The sequence below is a fragment of the Chenopodium album genome, chromosome 21 (genome assembly GCF_948465745.1).
Source record: "Chenopodium album chromosome 21, dcCheAlbu1.1, whole genome shotgun sequence".
Lineage (NCBI taxonomy): Eukaryota > Viridiplantae > Streptophyta > Magnoliopsida > Caryophyllales > Amaranthaceae > Chenopodium > Chenopodium album.
Window position 1 is genome coordinate 41,553,755 of NC_137854.1, and position 20,922 is coordinate 41,574,676.

At 38.2% G+C, this 20,922-nt stretch overlaps 2 protein-coding genes across 2 annotated transcripts; both read right to left on the reverse strand.

Moving 5' to 3' along the window:
- Positions 1 to 1,305: 1,305 nt before the first annotated feature.
- Positions 1,306 to 2,352, reverse strand: LOC145600865 (uncharacterized). The gene is made up of 2 exons (XM_081656720.1): positions 1,921 to 2,352; positions 1,306 to 1,869 (listed from the first exon to the last, which is right to left on the reverse strand). The coding sequence occupies exons 1-2, from the start codon at positions 2,350 to 2,352 to the stop codon at positions 1,306 to 1,308; spliced, it is 996 nt and encodes a 331-aa protein (XP_081512846.1).
- Positions 2,353 to 10,608: 8,256 nt separating this feature from the next.
- Positions 10,609 to 17,636, reverse strand: LOC145600214 (glycine-rich domain-containing protein 1-like). The gene is made up of 9 exons (XM_081656118.1): positions 17,484 to 17,636; positions 16,695 to 16,861; positions 15,835 to 15,952; positions 15,494 to 15,748; positions 14,568 to 15,023; positions 13,442 to 13,986; positions 11,977 to 12,175; positions 11,641 to 11,796; positions 10,609 to 11,551 (listed from the first exon to the last, which is right to left on the reverse strand). Exons 2-9 carry the CDS (start codon positions 16,850 to 16,852, stop codon positions 10,835 to 10,837), a joined length of 2,604 nt encoding a protein of 867 aa, XP_081512244.1. The 5' UTR covers positions 16,853 to 16,861; positions 17,484 to 17,636; the 3' UTR covers positions 10,609 to 10,834.
- Positions 17,637 to 20,922: the final 3,286 nt, after the last annotated feature.

Genomic DNA, 20,922 nt, shown 5'->3' on the forward strand with positions numbered 1-20,922 from the left:
TTGTGCTAAAAATGCCATGATAAGTGGACAAATAAAACACTTATCAACCACCTCCACACCACCATAGCACCACCTCCGGCCACCCTCCATTCACCACCGAACCTGCCTCCTCTAACTCTCCACCATGACAACACCCCTTTCTCGGTCCCCACCCTAAAACCACCATCTGCCCACCCTAAAACCACCTCTCTTTCACAATAACCCCCTCCCCACCCGTGGCAGCCCTAATCCCCTACCCCTCACCGGAAAACTTTTCTCGACCATCCCCAATCTGCCTTTATCCCTTTTTCCCCTAATCACCATCCTAGGGTTTCAATTTTAGGGCTTTAGGATTTTAATTTAGGAACTTTAGGGTGGTGATTAAGGGGGGGAAAGGGTGGAGGAGGCTTAGGGAGGGCCTAATAAGGTTCTTTGGCAAGGGGGACGGGGTTAGGGTCGCCGGCGGGTGGGGAGGGGGGATATTTCGAAGGTGGGAGGGATTGTTGGGGGTTTAGAGGTGGTGCAATGGGTGGTTTAGAGGTGGGGTGGATGCCGGGGCGGGTGTAGGCTGCCGGAGATGGTGGGGATGGGATAAGGGGGATGCCGGAGATGGATGGGATGGGGTAAGGGGGCTGTCGGAGGTGGTGCAGTGGTGGTTTATAGGTGGTATTAGGGTTTATATAATTAATCATGCCTTAAATGCAAATAATTAGAAATTAGTCGGATAATTATGTCATTAAGAGATTAAATCACCTAATTAGGAAAAAGGGTAGCAATCTATAGAATTAACCAGTTTTAGGGTAGTAATTAACAACTTTTTTTGTGGGTAGTAATTTACAAAGACCCCTTTTTTGAGGTAGTAATTAACAAATTTTTCTAAAACAAATGACATTTATCTGATGATCTCGAGATAAACCTATTTAATGCAGCTACTCTACCTGTTAATTTTTGTACCTCTTTCAGGTTTCTAGGTGATTGAATATCAATTATAGCGCGTACCTGGTCTGGGCTAGCTTCGATTCCTCGTTGAGTGACTATGTAGCCCAGAAACTTACCTGCAGCTACACCGAATGAGCATTTGGATGGGTTCAGCTTCATCTTGTACTTCCGGAGGATGCCGAAAGATTCTTCTAGATGGCTCACATGATTAGCTGCTTGCTTGGACTTGACTAACATATCATCGATGTAAACTTCCATGGTGTCCCCCAACTGGTCTTTGAACATTATGTTAACTAGCCTTTGATAGGTTGAACCTGCGTTCTTCAGACCGAACGGCATCACTTTGTAGCAATAGATTCCTTTATCTGTCATGAAAGCTGTTTTCTCCTAGTCCTCCGGGTGCATCAGTATCTGGTTGTAGCCAGAATATGCGTCCATGAAGCTGAGTAGCTCGTGGCCAGCTGTTGCATCTACCATTGAGTCTATGTGAGGGAGAGGGAACGGGTCTTTGGGGTATGCTTTGTTTAGATATGTGAAGTCGATGCAGACCCTCCAGGTTCCATTCTTCTTGCTGACAACAACCACGTTAGCTAGCCAATCTGGATATTTGACCTCCCTTATCTTCCTGGTATCTAGCAGCTTCTGAACTTCTTCATTAATGATCTGGTTGCGTTCTGGGGCGAATTTTCTCCTCTTCTGCTTTACTGGTCTTGCACTGGGATCCACATTTAATTTGTGCGTAATGATTTCGGGCCTGATTCCTTTCATATCTTGATGTGACCATGCGAAGGAATATGAATTTTCTTTGAGGCACTTAATGATAGCATCTTTCTGTTCTGTCGTTACTGCAGCTCCAATTTTGACTTTTTGCTCTGGCTTTGATTCATCCAGCACAACTTCATCTAATTGTAACTCATCTGGACGCTTGGGTGCTGGATTTTGCTGTAATTGCTAGATGGCAGGGCCATGGGGTTTCAGGGCGAGCTGGTAGCATTCTCGTGCCTTCCTCTTATCTCCTTCGACTACTGCTACTCCCCATGGGCTTGGGAACTTGAGCAGCTGGTGATAGGTTGATGGGATGGCTTTCATTTTATGGATCCATGGGGCTCCTACTATCACATTGTAAGCAGTCTTGCAGTCTATCACGTAGAACTTGTGCATCATATTAACCCCTTTGAGCAACGTTGGAAGCTGGATTTCTCCTAGGGAATTCATAGGTTCGCCATTGAACCCAACTAGAACTGTAGACCTCTTGATGATATCTGATTCCTTGAAGCCGGCTTGATCTAGGGCATCCTTGAAAATTATAATGGCTGAGCTTCCATTATCTACCAATACTCTCTTCATTTTGCAGTGACCCACATGGAGGGAGATCACCAAGCAGTCATGATGCTCTGGCTCATTGAACCTGCTCTCGTCGAATACAACTGCCATATCATCCAACTTCTTTTCTTCACTACTTGGATAGGTTTGGGGAATGCTGGATGTTGAGGTACCAATTCTTGAGATACACTTCGCACTGGAGTAGGTTAAACCGCTGATGCTAATCCTCCTGATATTGCTTAAATCACGACACCTGGGGTTGGTGAAGCTGGCGGCCCTGATGGGGCTTCTCGCTTGATTTCAGGTCCCTATCCTTTTTTCTCGAGGAGATCTTTCAGATAACCTTTCTTGAGTAGCCAAGCTACTTCTCTCTTAAGACTGTTACATTCGTCAGTCCTATGCCCATGATCTCCGTGGTATTCACACCACTTTGATTTATCTTTCTGGTGCTCAGGCTTGTCACTCTTCCTGGGCCATCTAACATGTGGTCCGATATCTTTGAGGGCGTTTACTATCCCTACTATATTAGTGTCGAAACCATACGAGCTGACATCTGGATGGTACTCTATTGCTGGCCTGCTGGAGCCTTCACCTGCTCCTGGTTCAGATATGTTGTTGACATTGCCGCGCCTTGGCTGCCAGCTACCTTGCCTGGTTCCAGGGTTTTGATTGTTGAAAGATTGGTTCCCCGAATATCCCGATGGTCTCCTCTCAACCCAATTTCTGGCATGCTCGTCCTCTTCTACACGGACTTCAGCCATAGCTCTGGTTCTGACTTCTTCTAATGAGGAACACGAATATCTTGTCAGCTCATAATATAACCTGGATCTATAATTGAGACCCTTGCGGAAAGCTTCAATTGTAATACCCCTCATGATTGCTTTAAAGGAGTTTGATATACTACTCAATTACTCATATCAACAAGATGCATCTTCCTTTTAGGGAGCTCATATGCTAAGAATACTCCATAGTTAAGCGTGCTTGGCTGGGAGTAGTCTTGGGATGGGTGACCTCCTGGGAAGTTTTCTCGGGGTGCGCATGAGTGAGGACAAAATGCGTCGGAAGGACTCGTGTTGGTCTGTGGGGACAGTTGTTGGCCCTCGATGCGCATTTCGTGACAATAGGCCCCTCCCTAATTTGTTTGGGGTCGGGGTGTTACATCAATAGCAGTTGAGTGGTCACAATTCTTTATACTGACCATTTCCCGATTGAACCTGTCCCAGTATTGCCAGGTCGTCTCGTTTTGCTTCTGAACGATCCGATACAGGTCACTGCTTTGCTTATCTAGCTCTCGGCTGGTGGCGAATTGCTGATAGAATTTGTTCACCAAGCTAGAGAAGCTGGCGATGGTACCTGACTTCAGATTAATAAGCCATTGGAGTGCAGGTCCTGATAAGGTAGCGCCAAAGGACTTACACATGGTTTGTTCGATTAGTTCCCACGGTATTGATAACTGCCACATTTTTTTCTTGTACTGGGCCACGTGATCTTGAGGGTCAGTGGTTCCATCGTACATCTTTGGAAAGGAGGGAATGCTTAGCTTTGTGGGAATGCGCACTTTAGCTATTTCCTCCATGAAGGGGGATTCAGCGAATCCATCACGAGATTCATAGGCTACAGGTTTGGGAGCACCTGGTAGCCGAGTCAGGAGCTTCATCATCTTCCGATTTTGAGCTTTGATAACGGCAACTTCTCTGGCCATAGGGTTAGGATCCCCACCACTCTGCTCCTCATTACCGCGAGATTTTTCTCTCTCGTCTTCTTCTTCAGATTCATCAGAGGATACCAGGATGAATTGAAGTATGTCATCAATTTTTACCTTCTTCTTTTTATTGCTCCTGACAGATTCGAGCTCTTTGGATAGCTTCTCCAAGGATGCTTCAAATTCAGCTTTAAGCCTCGCCAGGGTTGCTTGAGATTCTTCTTCCAGCTTCTGGCTTCGCTCGATGGAGGCTTTTTGCTCTTCGTGCAGTTGCTCGATTAATGCGTTTGCATTTGGATCTGGATCTTCTCCCATGATGAAGGGTGGACCAATTTATCTGACTGTATCCCCACAGACAGCGCCAAACTGTTTTGGTAAAAAAAACTGATCACCAGGTTCGACCTGGGTTGCGATAATTACAGCTAGATTGAATTGATGAAATTAGCATGATTGGAATCCACGAGAACGAAAAAGGGGAAAAGGGGGAGAAGACACAAGAGATGGTGACGTAGAAAACCCCAAGACTAAGGGTAAAAACTGCAGGTGGCTATGAGTCCACCAATCCACTAAGTAATCAAGTTTTACAGGTTACAATGTAGGTTGCAATTTAACCATTTGAACAATAGTTCTCTGATTGTACTTAATAATTATGGCTATAATATTTGTGATGCCTTTCCCTATGGTCGTCTCTCCTCTTATATGCTTGGAAAACCTTCCAGGATCTCTTCAACGGCACTTCCATACTGCTCCTAGGATTTCGGGATTGAGGGCTGAAGTGGTTCCTTCTTTTTCTCCCTATTTCCTGGTCAAAGACTTCCTAGTTTGAATTGGTCTTCTGCAACGGCTAGGTTGTAGAAAATGGTTCCTACTTCCACGGGTAGAGGCTTGACTCAAAGATTCCGGAGAATTTTCTCTGAGACTATGCTTAGCTTGCTTGATTCCTGGACATCAGCTTCGTAGCTATCTTCGACATGTACTTTGCTTGACCTGTAACCTGTAACCTGACTATTGGTAGAATATAAGAATTCATAGGTGAAAATTTCAGCATAACACATGTAAACTTGGATAGTTAATTGTACCTCCCTAAAATGAAATGAATAAAAACAGGGTATTATCAAGGACCTCCGGTAATGGCACCACCACAATATCAATATCAATATGCAGCTCCACCGCCTCCGCGTAGGAGTCAAACTGGTTTCCTTGAGGGCTGGTAACTACCGTATCTTCTCTATATGCAACAGTTGTATTATATGATACTCCATTATTTTCGACTTATCTTACCAAAATTTTATTTTGTTTTAATTATTTTTCGTCATTGATGATGTATTCAAATTTTTGGTTGTGAACTTGTGATATACGAAGTATAATCCATCGATATCATACTCTTTTTTTTTAATATGAATTTTGAAGAGGGTTGTTAAATATCGCCCTCGAATATCTAACTAACGCCCGCAAAATAAAATTAAATTACATATTTATCCTTATAATAACGATTATAAAAATAATTAATTTTTATCTCATTTACCGTTCTCTCTAGTGGTCAACGGCCACCAATGCTCATCGAACAACCACCCCTTCCACCATGAGTTTCAAAATTAAAGAAATTTTTTAAATTTTGCAAAATCAAATTCATTAGATCTTATGGACAACGACGAAATACAAGAAACACAACCTTAGACGCTCGCTGAAGGGTCATCGAACCGTACGAAATCAGTACGTTGCGATAATTTTTTAAAAAAAATTCAAAACCTAGGAAACGCCTAGTTTTTTAGAATACCCTAGGCTGAAATGCCTAGTTTTTTCGTTTCAACCTAGGGTATTCTAAAAAAACTAGGCGTTTTAGCCTAGGCTATTCTAAAAAACTAGGCGTTTCAGCCTAGGCTATTCTAAAAAACTAGGCGTTTCAGCCTAGGGTATTCTAAAAAACTAAACGTTTCACCTCAAACGCCGAGATTTTTCATACAACCACACGGTTGATCACACGAACTAGGCGTTTTAGCCTAGGATGTGCGAAAAATTTAGGCGTTTGCCGCGAATTCAAAAAATTAAAAAAACACACATTTTTCTCCGCCGGCGACCGACTTCCCTTTGTCCTTAATCGTCATAACCGCGGGTGTGTAAATCGTGAAACCGGAGGTAAGGAGTTGTTGGTTAAAAGAGGAGGAGGAGGAGGAGGTGGTGGTGGTGGTGGTGGGTAGTATGAAGAGGGGGGTAAATTGAGAGGGTAAATTTGTAATTTTAGTTTATTTTGCGGGCGTTAGTTAGATATTCGAGGGCGAAGTTTAGCTTTCCACATTTTGAAACTATTTTCAAATTTTATTTTTATTGTATTTTTAAAATAATTTCCTTTCTTTCTTTAAATTCAAACTTAAAACTTTAGTCCTAGATTTTTGCTAATAGTATTAAAAAATATATATTAAATTGATGTACTACTTCTGTCTTTTAAACTTTGTCAATTTGTAATAGGAATTCCATTGTAATATTAGAAAATCAACTTTTTAATAAGAGTCAATCAATCAATCAATCAATCAATCAAAGCCTTAATCCCAAAAGTGGGGTCGGCTAACATGAACCAAATTTGATTATTCCGTGTAGTCATCAACATAAATCTTTCTCCTCCATCCCTTACGATCCAAAACTTCATCCTCACGTAAATCCATGCACTTCATATCCTTCCTCACTCCTTCCAACCAAGTCATCTTTGGTCTCCCTCTTCCTCGTTTAATCCCTCCATGGTCCCACTCTTCCACTCTTCGCACCGGTGCACCCTCGGGTCTCCGTCTTACATGTCCAAACCAACGCAGACGATTTTCCCTTAATTTATCTACAATGCCCGCCACACCTACTTTCTTGCGAATAACCTCATTTCTGATTCTATCTCTTAAAGTGTTTCCACACATCCACCTTAACATGCGCATTTCCGTAACCTCCATCTTTTTAATATGCTCTTTCTTAGAAGCCCAACATTCTGTACCATATAGCAACACTGGTCTTATGGCAGTCCTGTAGAATTTTCCCTTCAACTTTAAGGGAATGCTGCGGTCGCATAACACTCCCGTGGCCGCTCTCCATTTAAGCCACCCTGACTTAATCCTGTGGGTCACGTCTTGATCAATGTCACCATTCTTCTGGATGATCGACCCTAGGTACTTAAAACATTCACTCATGGTCAAATCCTTTCCATCCAAACTCACCACTTCATTGCTTGTCCCCCTCTGAGTGCCAAAACGACATACCAAATATTCAGTCTTACTCCGACTTAGCTTAAACCCTCTAGATTCCAACCTTTGCCTCCATTGCTCCAACTTGACATTAACCCCATCCTTAGTCTCATCCACCAAAACGATATCATCTGCGAACAGCATACACCATGGAACCTCATCTTGAATTGGTCTAGTTAATTCATCTAGAACCGTTGCAAAAAGAAAAGGGCTTAATGCAGACCCTTGATGCAATCCGATTGTAATAGGGAAATCTTTTGTCAACCCTCCGCATGTCCTCACATTTGTTGACACATCCCGATACATATCCTTAACTAGGTCTACATACCTTCGTGGGATACCTTTCTTCAACATTGCCCACCAAAGTATCTCTCTTGGCACCTTGTCATATGCCTTCTCTAAATCAATAAAGACCATATGAAGATCTTTCTTCTTTACCCTATAAAACTCCATCATTTGTCTTATCAAATGGATTGCCTCCATAGTAGATCTCCCAGGCATAAAACCAAATTGGTTATCTGAAATGCTTGTGCATGCCCTCAACCTTTGTTCAATCACCCTTTCCCACAACTTCATAGTATGGCTCATAAGCTTAATTCCTCGATAATTAGAACAATCTTGAGCGTCTCCTTTGTTTTTATAAACCGGGACCAAGGTGCTCTTCCTCCAATCTTGTGGGATCCTTGTAGCCGTCCATATCTTGTTGAAAAGGTTTGTTAACCAATCAATACCAATCTTACCCAAACACCTCCACACCTCTATCGGTACCCCATCAGGGCCAACCGCCTTCTTAGGTTTCATCTTCCTCAGTGCAATCTCCACCTCTACTCTCCTAATCCTTCGCACATACTCCATGTTGATTTCTTCATCACTCATAGAGGTATCTCCTATCACAACTCCATTACTTCCATTAAATAATTCATCGAAGTACCCCTTCCACCTGTCCTTGATGCCCTCCTCTTGCACTAGGACCATTTGGTTCTTATCTTTGACACACTTCACCATGCCAATATCCTTCCTTGCCTCTTGTCTTCTCTTTGCCATCTTATAAATGATCCTTTCTCCCTCCTTGGAATCAAGCTTTTCATAAACCTCCTGATATGCCTTTTCTTTTGCTTGGCGAACAGCTGCCTTTGCCTTACTCTTAGCCTCCTTATACGCTGCAAAGGTTTCATCACTCCTACATTTTCCTAAGGCTTGATAGCATTCCCTTTTTTGCTTAATTACTGCTTTCACCTCTTCATTCCACCACGAAGTATCTCTCTGTACCGAAGTTCTTCCCCTTACTTCCCCTAAGACCTCTTTGGCCACTCTTAGGAAACAGTTCTTCATTCGTAACCAAGTCTTGTCCGGATCCACCTCTCCATCCCAATCCGCTTCTTCAATTACCTTTTCTGTAAAAACCTTAGCTTTTGCATCCCTTAGGGTCCACCATCTTATCCTTGGTTCTTCTTGTCTAACTTTTTTCTTCGCCTTCTCTTTCAGACGAATAGTCATTACCAATAGCCGGTGTTGGGTGACCACACTCTCCCCTGGGATAACCTTACAGTTTATGCAACTTTGTCTATCTATGCTCCTTGTGAGCAGGAAGTCTATTTGAGTTGCATTTGCTCCATTCCGAAAAGTTATCAAGTGTGAATCCCTCTTCTTAAACCAAGTTTATGCAACTTTTTAATAAGAGTATTTGTCAGTAATTGCAGTCAATATTGTGTATTGATAGCCGTTTTGAAAAATAAATTTGCAATCATGAGACACAGGAGTACATAGATTGAATTTACAAGTAGAGTGTTTCCTGGCTCGAAATATTGCACTTGAAAGTTTGGGGGTGAATGAGGTTTGAACTCGTGAATTTTGTGTCACGCTAGCTCTTAATACCATAGTTGAAACAGAATCAATTTATATACTCTATCAAAAATACATACTTGCAATTGAATTGGGTTTGGTGGTTGATGAATGCTAATAATTTTAAGTGATGTTGCAGTTTGTCTGCTCTGTGTTGTTGCTGCTTAATTGATGGTTGTTGCGACCCATCTATCCTTTTTATTTGTTGATATTGGATTAATGTGCTCTTTCTTTTCTCTTGTATCTAAAGGGAATTTGCTACTACTTGGTAGCAAAGGTTTAAATGTTTTCATTGTCTATAATTAGTAGTTAATGTGTAGAATTTGAAGGTTAGATCCTTGGCTTTGGTGAAATGTACTTGTAATATTGAATTTCTAAACTTTGTACGCTTCTATTTATTACAGTGAACTTGGAGTAATCAAACTATGCATTGTCTTTCATCGGATTATAATGGTGTGCTTTAAATTCAGAATTAGCATTTTACTTATGTTAGCGGTACTATGTTAAACTGTTTAGATATCGTTGACACCTTTTTTTAAGTGGTACGGAGTATTCGTTATGGTTTATGAAAGTTTCATTTGTGCCCTTATTAACTCATAGTTTTACTGTTTTTACACTAGAAAGAGATGAAATAAGATTCAAGATACCATAATATTTATTATTACTTGTACATGAATTTCTGAAATAGTTAAAATTTATATTTCAATTATATTTGTCTTCTTAACTTATTTCAATCACGTCATACTTCAATTAAAAATTTGTCAGCGAAATCCGATTTCAGTTTGTCTTCTTAACTTATTACAGTAAAAATTTATAATTTCCTTAAGCATCATTAATTCATTATTCCTTACTTTGCAGTTTATAGGACTACAAATTGTCAGCGAAATCTGATTTCAGTCGCTATTTTGATAATTAATTTATTGAATATTCAGCAATATTGATAGTATATTTCATACTTTTTATAAGTCATGAAAGTGATTGAAAAGAATTGGCAACTGAAAAGAATTTAGAGAAGTTGCAAATTTCAAACTTTCACTAAAAGCTTCTTAATATATTGGAGGGTCCAATTCCCTACCAGAATTATATTAATTGATACTTTTCCAGTTTTTCTACTCTATTTGATACTTCCGTATTTAATACTCTCTCCGTTCCAAAAAGAACGACCCATTTGGGTTGATTACGCAGGTATTAAGGAAATTAATATGATTACGCGGGTATTAAGGAAATCAAGTAAAAAGAAGTAAATTTATATTGGAAAGATAAATTTACATGGGATTTGTAAAAAAATAGAGAGAAAAAGTAATAAAATAACATGGAAAATCAAATTTTTATATGGGGAAGCTAATATTGCACAAATATTGTAGCAAATTGGTGGGTGTTTTAATGCAAATGGGTCATTCTTTTTGGGACAAAATTTTGGCCAAATGGGCGTTCTTTTTGGGACGGAGGGAGTATAATATTATTTCATTGAATAAATTTTGAAATAATTAGTGGAAACTTGTAAAGTTTGATTTTGGTATAAAGAAAGCGAAAAGAATTTAATATAGACGGAATTTAATCTCAAAATGGGTACTAGGCTTTAACCAAGAAATCCACAAACTATAATTGTAATTGTTCTTAAAACATTTTATTTAACATGTAAAGGTACATTGGACATCTTAAACACAAAGCAAAGACTTCATCGTGATATACAAGGAGAATGACGGTTTATTTACGAAACCCTTTATATCCCCATAAACAAACTTATTTATACACAGCTTTGGACAAACAACAATAAAACAACTAATTAGGCTTACAAGCAACAACACATTTGTGGAGATTGTACTAATTAGGCTGCTACAGGCTCATTCACTATGGAAGCCTCCACCTTTGGCAAGTCACAGGCACCAACATTATCATTATGCGATAAATTATTGCCACCACAACCACTGCCGCAACCGCCACTGCCATCACAGCCACCACTCTTGACCATGTGTCCAAAACCACCACCATATCCACCAAAACCTTTACAACCACCACCACAACCGCTTCCACATCCACCACCACTCTGAACCATGTTTCCGCATTCAATGCCACATTTACTGCCACATCCACCACTCTGGACCAGGTCACTACAATAACTGCCACATTCGCTTCCACAACCACTTCCACATCCACTACTCTTGATCATGTTTCCACAACCACTGCCACAACCACTGCCACATCCGCTGCCACATCCACCACTCTGGACCATATTTCCGCAACCACTACCACATCCACTGCCACACCCAGCACTCTGGACCATGTTTCCACAACCACTGCCACAGCCACTCCCACAACCACCACTTTGAGAATTTCCTTGTATCCCTATGTCACCACTAGCCGCCTCCACTTTCGCCTCTATTACATTTTCAGAATTATCAGGAGAAGTGGTTACTTGGATCACTTGGTTTAATATGTTTTCCTTAGAACCTACTTTGGCAGTGAAACCACCCTTTCTTTTGAGTATATCAGATAAAATGAAAGTTAAAGTGATGCCAGTTAGTATCATCCATTCATCCTTGACCTGTTTACGACAAGAAGGGAAATAAGCAATATGAGACAAGGAAGGGGAATATGAATACAGGATAAAGTCCTCGATCATATATAGGATACCTTGAAGATTCCATTTTTAAAATCAATCAGTGCTGTCGCCCTTCCATAAGGATACTTTGCGGAGAATTCAACTGCAGTCATAAAATCATATTCACTGTTCTGTTTTTTGCAGTGTTTGGGCTCAAAGTCCAGCCTCCTTCCAGCAAAAAGTTTCACCTTTGCAAAAGTTCAATTCACAGGATATTATTTACTATTTACTGAATACGGATCCAAGCAAAGTTTAAACAATGAAAGGAATTTCTATCACGGGATTTGTAGAAGGAGCTAGGAAAGCTGATAAAAGTTTAGTCCTAATTACTTAGACAACAAATTCAAGCAAGATAGCAGAAGTATTACCATCTTATGACCGACAAGCTCAAAGAGATGACTATCATTTCCAGAAGCATTGTGAAGCTTAAAGGAGCCATGGGTCCCCTTAATTAACCACTCATTTCCCTGAAACTCTGCCAAAATATGTGTTTTACCAGAGTCTGTGATGTAGTGTACCTCTTTTAGCAACTCAGAGGTACTTCTTGTCATGTCCTTGCTCAATTCCCTGAGAAACGATAACGCCATAAATGGTGAAAGAGTAAGATATTGCAGGTATCCATCACTAATTCTTAAGTGGTAGTCTGGTAGATGCTAAACCAAGAGAAACAGCTGGTGTAGAATTAGAATGACCATAAATAAATTGATAAATAAACAAACTAAAGGTTTTAGGTTTATATCCTAATAAAAAATATCAATCAATCAATTAACCTATACTAAAAGCGAACTTAAAGTGACACTTGTCACAATGTCATTAAAAATTTTCCCGCCTTTTTTTTTTTTTTTTTTTTTGCCAAATTTGAATGACTTCCATTTTGTAATCTACTCATAATACTTATTTCCGTTTTGACAACACATTAATCCAATCATACTCAATTAATTTTTTTATTATTATTTTTTTAACATATATTTTATATAATAAGAATCTTTTAGTTACAAATATACTAACATAAATTAAAATTAAGGGCCTGTTCACATTTATTAAACTGAGCTGAGCTGAACTGAACTGATTGGAGCTGAACTGAATATTTTATGTGAGAGAGAAATTAAGAGCTGACTAAACTGAACTTAACTGAAATGAAAAGAAATTAAGTAAATGTGAAAAGGCCCTAAGTATTGAAATATATCAATATCCAAGATTATTATAATACTATCAATTTTTTTTCCTCCAACTTAAAATTTATTTTAATTAAAAGTAGAAAAAATTGTTTTGATAGCCTACTTTGAAAATTATACATAACGTTTATATGAACAACTGAACAAAATCATTTTAGTACATTATACTCCTCCGTTTTTTTTTTATAAGTTATAGTTGGATTTGTACAGTTGTCGAGACACAACTTTGATCATCAATATCTTTAATTAGAGACTATTATTTTATTACAAATATTGTTTTTGGTTAAATTATTGTTGAATTAACACTATTCAATTTACAATTTTTATTGTAAAGTTTAATTATTACCGTGCATGGCACGGGACTTAACCTAATATCCACAAGAAGCAATCCACTTTTGAGACACTACAAAGGGCTACCGTTGAAGTTGTGCTCCGGTATAAAAGGAGACAATAGAAAGGTAGCACGGAAAACCTCTGCAGATGCTTAAGTAGAGGGCTTGAATATGGGGTCTGATGGTCACCATGAGAAGCCAACCATTAAACACAGTCAAGTTTGGTTTAATTATTTATTTTAACCTACGACTTTCACAGGCAAGTAGGAAACTAAACACAAAAGCTCCAAAGTTGATCTTAAAAATGTGACAAATTATATCCATACCTCATTTGAAGATTAAGAACATCATTTCCATCATCATCAGTAATACAGGTACGGCTTTTAGCATGTTTAGTCTTCCCTATCTTGGGAAGTGGGAAATAACAAGAACTTTTGTAGAAAGGTTGAGACCGCAACAGATGAAAAACTTGTACTGCTGATGTCGGAAGAGTAAATGAAAGAGAAACATGCAGAAGGATAGGCTTAGAAGCTAAGATACCAGGTAGGGGAACCGCAGGGAGCCATTTATTTACAGTAAGTTGCGATCCAGAAGCCACACATTCTTGCAATGAGAGGGAGCAAGAACCAAATGGTTTGAATGATTTAGATAATGGTATGTTTGAAGGCAATTGACAATTAAGCTCAAAGAGAAACTCTCCAATAGGCTCACACTGGAAATAAGCAACCTGTTTTTCTCCAGACTCGGATAAAATGCTCAAAGTTCTCTTGGCGCTAAAAAGCTTATCAGGTTGTTTCTTACTGAAGGAGACATGGATGTTTCCTTTGTGAGCCTCAGGCAAATTCTTTATTTCTATAAATTCCAAAAGAACCTGAAAAATAAAAGTAGAAGAAATCATGGCTTACTGGGGTATATAACAGCAAATATATTAAAATTTCAAATCCCAATGCAAGAAGTTTACAAGCTTTTCTAAGCTTCACTACAGAATCGACTATAAGGTCTATAACACTACACTATATGATCATCAACACAATCATGAAATTTTTTGACTTGCGTTCAATTGCATTTAAAAACGCTTCAAATAACGTAAGGAGCGCAGCAGACAGTGCGCATTGAATGTCAAGCCAAGCATTAAACAAAAGTTTCATTAGCAACTATTACCATCTGAATATATTTAGCAATAAAACAATATAAATCCGCCTCATTATGAAACAGCTTTCTATGGTACAGCACATGCTCATTCCCATTGAAGTTGTAAAGCACACTGCAGCATATGATTGTCAAATACCAAAAGGGGTATAGTTCCACAGCAGATAAGCTTGCTCATTATAATGAAACCTCGTGTGCTCAACCAATTTCAGAATGTTACAGATGTGTAAAGATTAAAGAAAACAGAGAAAGGGGAGGAGACAGCTACATAGAAATATCATCAAGGCACAGTCCCAGAAATACCTCTATAGCGTTCAATTCGGGAAATTGAATGAAATTATCGCATATGTTGGGTGCATGTAGCTTCTTGGCCTCATTAGTGAACGGGATAGGAAGTTGTGTAACGGGAGTTGGAGTAGCTCCTCTATACATTGCCCCCGCTTTCCAATACCTTAAGCCAAACGTGTCCTCCCACTGCTTGGTAGTATCAGAAAATCCAGTGTCTAGTTTCTTCCCTTTTGTTCTGTCAGAGTCAGTGTCATCATGCTCTAACACCTTGCCCATTAACTTAAGAAGGTCATTACAATAAGAAACGGGATATAATTGGTGTGAGTGCCAGATCAGATCAACATCATAAGTAGGAACACAAAAACGTTTTATGTTGTTCTTTCTGTTAGTCCTGATAAGATGCAAAAACCCTTTATATCTGGCCACTGCTTCCTGAAGAAAGAGATCATCAGACATATGTGGCCTCGCAACCTGCCAACAAGGGAGCATACAGGTAACATTAGTAATAACACTCATAACAAATGAGTACAATTTCAGAAGCAAGTTAACAGCGATTTATAAACATCCGTAGCATTTTGAGCCTCAGGAAAAGAAATAACATACAAAAACTGGACTAGTAATTAAAACATTGCGTTTCATGGGACTGGTATTAAGGGAAACCCTTAACTTTAAATCATAAACAGGAAAGTGGAGGAAGGAATTAGAGGGAGACAGGTTGGTTCAGCATTACTCTCACCGCATGAGTGTGAAGTAAGGCCTCAAATATCATTCAGATTGATTAATGAAAGCTTCAATTTTTTCATCATTACAAATGAGATCTTTCTAAAACAAAAAAACACGTAATAAACAGAACTGAACCATAGTTGGACCTCATGTCATGTTTATCCTCATTAACATCACTGTAGCATTATTAACTGTCATATACTAGGAGCTTCCATTACCTGAAAAGAGAAAGGGACCTGTCTTTTAACAGCAGAAACCAGGTCATAACTAGTAAATTTTTCATTCTGAACACTCTTTTGCAAGCTATCTCCTGGAAAAGATCTGTTACAGTCAAGCTCATATGACTCTTCAGGATACATTTTGTTCCATAACTCCTCAGTTATGCCTTTTGATATTCCTTGAACAGATGAGATGGTGTTATGGTTGCCAAGGTTTCTTCCAAACCGCTCCTCACAATCTGACTTATATCTTACCTGTTTCACAGAAGTACAATACAAAATTCAACATACTTTAAAAACAAGACAAGGGATTAAGAGATTATTAAGGTCCAGAACCCTACTGGATTGAGCCTATGGCAATGCCATATCCATTCACAGTCAAGAGGAACAACTAACGGGTCTTCTGATACGGCATTCTCTGAATGTTTGGCCAGCAAGGGAAGCCAAAAGGCATTGTACCTGAGAGAGGCATATCGCAATGATTAACTGAGTACAGCCTATGCATAAGTCAAATAGAAAAAAGCCACAGAGAACCATCAACACAAATCCAAGATAAAGCTCACAGAACATTCACATCACTGTCTATGATAACCTATAACCTATCTGCACTCACCCTTCACTTAAAATACACTTGAGATATCAAAGTCAAATCCGAAAAATTGCAATTACACAACTATTTAAAAGAATTTTTTCACTTATTTCCATAAGGTGCAATCTCTCCCACCCCCCACTCCACCTACCATTCAGATTAAAAGACAATAAAATGGGGGTGAAATGCAGAAGTAATCAACATGATCTCACTTTCCTTAAAACCAAACAAGTACCAATGTACTAGAATAGCCAGTTTCACATCATAGATTACTGAGAAATCATCAAGTTGTTCTATTTGAAGGATGAACTAATGATGAACAAGGAATAACCATCATTGTGTCCTCATGCTTCTTAAGTAAGATATCAAGAACTAAAAAGACACATCACAAAAACAATAAAAATGGGCATTCTAGCATAGGAGCACAAGTTCTCAGTTTTGTAAATTTGACTTAGATCCTGACAGTAAGCAACATATATACCACTCCTTCCGTCCAGATTTAATCGTTAAGTTCATGATACAATTCAAATCACGGCAACCAAACCCAACTGCTTGAAAGAAAAAAGCACCAGAATCGAATCGAATTGAATTGAAAAATGACCAAAATTATACCTGTATATAGCCCATTCCAAAGCAGGACTTTCATACAAATATCGATTCCGATCAACAACAGCAAGAAATTCCAGCTGCTTTCTAGCAGCTTCAAGAAGATCAACACTCACAGCAATATTTTGTGCTTTAGCCCACTCTATCTCTTGCTCTTTCTCCATATTTTGGACCTGTCAAAATATTCACAATTCATTCAAAGAACTGATATAAACTTAAGGATTGTACACAGAAAAATGCAGAAATTAATCCAACATTCACAGTAACACCTGAGTCTAATTCGCAAAAGAATGGGGTCGGCTACATGAAACAAAAATTTATCGATCCTCTTCCTGAATTAATTTCTTTTAACTACAACAATTATCTGACACTAATCGATGAAAATCAAAGAAACCCTTTGATTATTGACCAAATTTTTAACCGGTCAACGCATCAACATTTCAGTATAATTAATTTTTATTCCTAATGACTAAATTCTTGATTATTCAATACAATTATTCATTCGGAATCAAAGCAAGAAAGATAAAAAGTCGCAATCACTATTCGATACTATATTATCTAATCCAATTATGATCATATAATATAACATTATAAAAACTCGAATCACTATATTTATTTATGTAATTTTGATTAGGAAAGAAAACAAAAAAAAGAATAAATGAACTGAATTATCCTAATAATAAAGATCAAATTCGATACAACCTGAACTCAATACCAGAAATCATGAAAATAAGATCATCAAAATATATCCAAATAAAGTCAAATATATATTTCAATGTAATAAAGGAAGCTTACAATTAGATAAAGATTCTCTCTTCAAAGATGCGGACGATTCTCTATCTAAACTTTGCTGAATTTTCAGATTTTTTTTATACAAGCAATTATTTTTTTGTTAATGTCTGAAAGTTGATTTTTCTCTGAGGTGAACGAAGTTGAATTTTATAGCAGGGGTACACTGAGAAACGTACAGAAGTAGTAGGAGTACAAATGTACTGTACAATGCGATTTGATCGTACTCCCAAAGTCCCAATACTGTCTTTTGAGTGCATTTGGGTGTTTTATGACCCATAATCCGGCTTAAGAACTACTCTCTCCGTTTTACAAAATAAATGACACATTAATTTTAAGAAAATTTGTGAATTACAATTGTGTACTTACATCATTTTGAAAATTACTATCGCGAATTTAAAAAAAAAAAAAAAAAAAAAAAAAAAAAAACCTTGTAATTCACTAATGTAAAATTTTAAAAATTTTGATTTTACTATCAAACTCCATTTTTTATCATTTATGACATGACATTTTCCAATCATCTAACGTTTAACCCTTGATTAACCATTTAAAAGGAGTGATTTCCCTAAATAATGCTAAAATACAAATTAATTCCCTAAATAAGTTGGTTTTAAAACTATTTTCTACATAGGATCGGTTACTAGGTTTGAAATTTAACAGTATAAAACCGCTAATACCAATAGAGGTTCTATCATAGAACCACTAATACCATTAGAGATTCTATCATAGAACCGCTAATACCATTAGAAGTTCTATGCATAGAACCTTTACTTTAACTCACTAGCAACTCTTTGTATAGAACCGCTAATGGTATTAGAGGTTTTACATAAAGAACCGCTAATACCAATAGAGGTTCTATGCATAGAACCGCTAATACCAATAGAGGTTATATGCATAGAACCTCTAATACCGCCAACAATAGAGGTTCTATAATAGTTAAAACCGCCAATAATGTTAGCGGTTTTATGCTTGCAAATACCGAACCTTAAAACCGAGCTTAGGTGGACGGTATTGTGGGAAATAGTTTTTAAACCGATGTATATAAGGAATTAGTTTATATTATTACATTATTTTGGGAAATCATCCAAGACATAAAAAAAAAAAAAAAAAAAAAAAAAAAAAAAATCCCCCTAATCCATGGTTACCGCAGCTAACCCAACCCACAACTGGCACTTCTTAACTTTGACCTTCAAATTAAACTCCAATAATAGAAAAATTTGGAAAGTGACGGATCTTCTGCTGACTGCAACGAATCTTTGACGAATCTAAATTGACCAAAGATTCGAGCAAGGAAAAGGGAGGTATCGTCGATTAAAAGAACCAAACCAACATATTAAAGGTCCCCCACCCTCGTCGCCCGTATTCGCACTGAAAATCGCGAATTTGAAAATCGCTCGTATTCGCCACGTCACTGAAAATCGCGAATTTAGAAATCGTGAACTTGCTACTCATTATGGCTTGTGTCGTCAGAATCTTGGGCGATAGATAGGCTGGGTTTGCGTGGCTGGCTTGTGTCGTGGCTTGGGTAGGAGGATGATATTCTAGGGTCTCGGAGAGGGGAGGGGGAGGCGCAACACGATCCGGCGAGGGGAGGGGAGGTGTGATGCGTTCCGGCGAGGAGAGGGGAAGGTGCAACGAGTTCCGGCGAGTTGCCTGGGTTGTGGGGGTGACTGGGTAATGTAGCAGCTCGTGGTGTAGTGGTGGCTGGGGAAAGGGAATGCAAAAGTCTTGGGGGTGGGGAATCAATGTAGAATGATTTTGGGTAAACTCAAAATTAAAAATGGGTAAAGGGAATGAAAAAAAATGACAAATAAACATCAACAAAGGGAATTGTTCATTCCCTTTCCTTTTGATTATTACCCCAACCAAACGGCCCCTAAGTATTACTATCGTTTTTAAAATGATTTTTTTGTAAAGAAGTTTAAAAATATATAGATGAAATAGCTTTTTCTATTATCATGAAAGTGAAAGTGTAACAACCGAGGAACAAGTGTTTCTTAAAGTTTAACGATTATGCAGTTTTGAGTAGATCCATTCTCTTTATATTCTTGTTTTATTATTGAAAAATATGTGTTAATCCGAAGTAGAGGTGTCAATTAAGATGTTCGGATCAGGTCGGGTTAATTTTTAAAGTTGAGTCATACTAAATTATTATATTCACGCGAGTTAGTTGAAATCTAAATCGGATATTTTTTTGGTCGGTTTCAAATTGGGTTGGATCGAATGTGGTTTTGACACTTGTAGTCCGAATGAGTCACTAGCAACATTTATCGTGGCCATGGTGTAATTGCAACCTATACATTTTTTTTTTTTTTTTTTTTTGAAGAAGCAACCTATACATTTCATGTTTCTTCTTTAAGTAAATTATGCCGATAATGGATTCACAATGTATACTAATACTACTATACGTGATATTTGCGTCTTAAGCAAATTTTTTTTTTTTCCTTTGAGGGAAACTGTTAAACCAAAATTAGAATAAGATAAACATCCTTAATTAAACAAAACTAAAATAGGATAGGACAAACATCTCTTTCCCAATGCGGCACGATTCATGCAGTGGAATCTTAGTTCATTATTCAGCAATAGAAAAGGAAATTATACCTTACAATGCTCGTATGGTTTAATTTTATTTTATATTTTGATACAAAGTATCCTATAGTTCTACAATAGTACAAAGTATTATTCCTTAATAATTAATCTTGTTTGATATTTGCCTTTAATTTGTATGTTCTTTAATCTTATGCTTCGTATGAAGTACTCTATTATTTTATCTACCCTCTCTATCGCTCATTTAGTTCCGAACAATGTACTTTTAGTGTTGGAAATAATGCAAAGGAAGGTTTCTTATTTTTGGAGGAAAACTCTTTGTCCCACATTGGTGGGATAAGGAAGGTATACTTGGTTTAAATATGTGTGTTTGTGTTTTGATGTTTGAAGTGCTTTCCCTATTGTTGTGGGCTAGAAAGGGGCATCCACACGCGCGCCGCCGCCGTCCGGCCGGTTCGGTTCGTGGCACTTGCGCGGTGGGGCTACCTTTTTGGGCCGAGTCGTAACTGACGTTCCAGTTTTATGAGATTGTTCAGTTACGAAGCCCGCAACGACTTTTGACTCAGTTTTTTGAACGTTTGTAACTGTCCCTGATTTTACTCTCACGATTTATTTTGTGGCTTGATTTTCTCCATCAGTTACGATCTTCTTCCTCTATAAAAACTGATTTTCGTGGCTTTTGAAAACACACAGAAAAAATACTTTCTCCTTTCTCTCTGCTTTTCCAGTTTTCCTCTAAAATCGTTCTGAGCATATTGTGAGTTCCTAATCTCTCTTTTTGAGTGCACATTAAGAGGGATCGCTGTGTTAAATCTTGGGGGGCAACGCCATCTCCGATTGCACCATAGTCGGGGCGAATTTTGCTTCTAAGACAGTGTTCTAAACACGTCACAGCTTT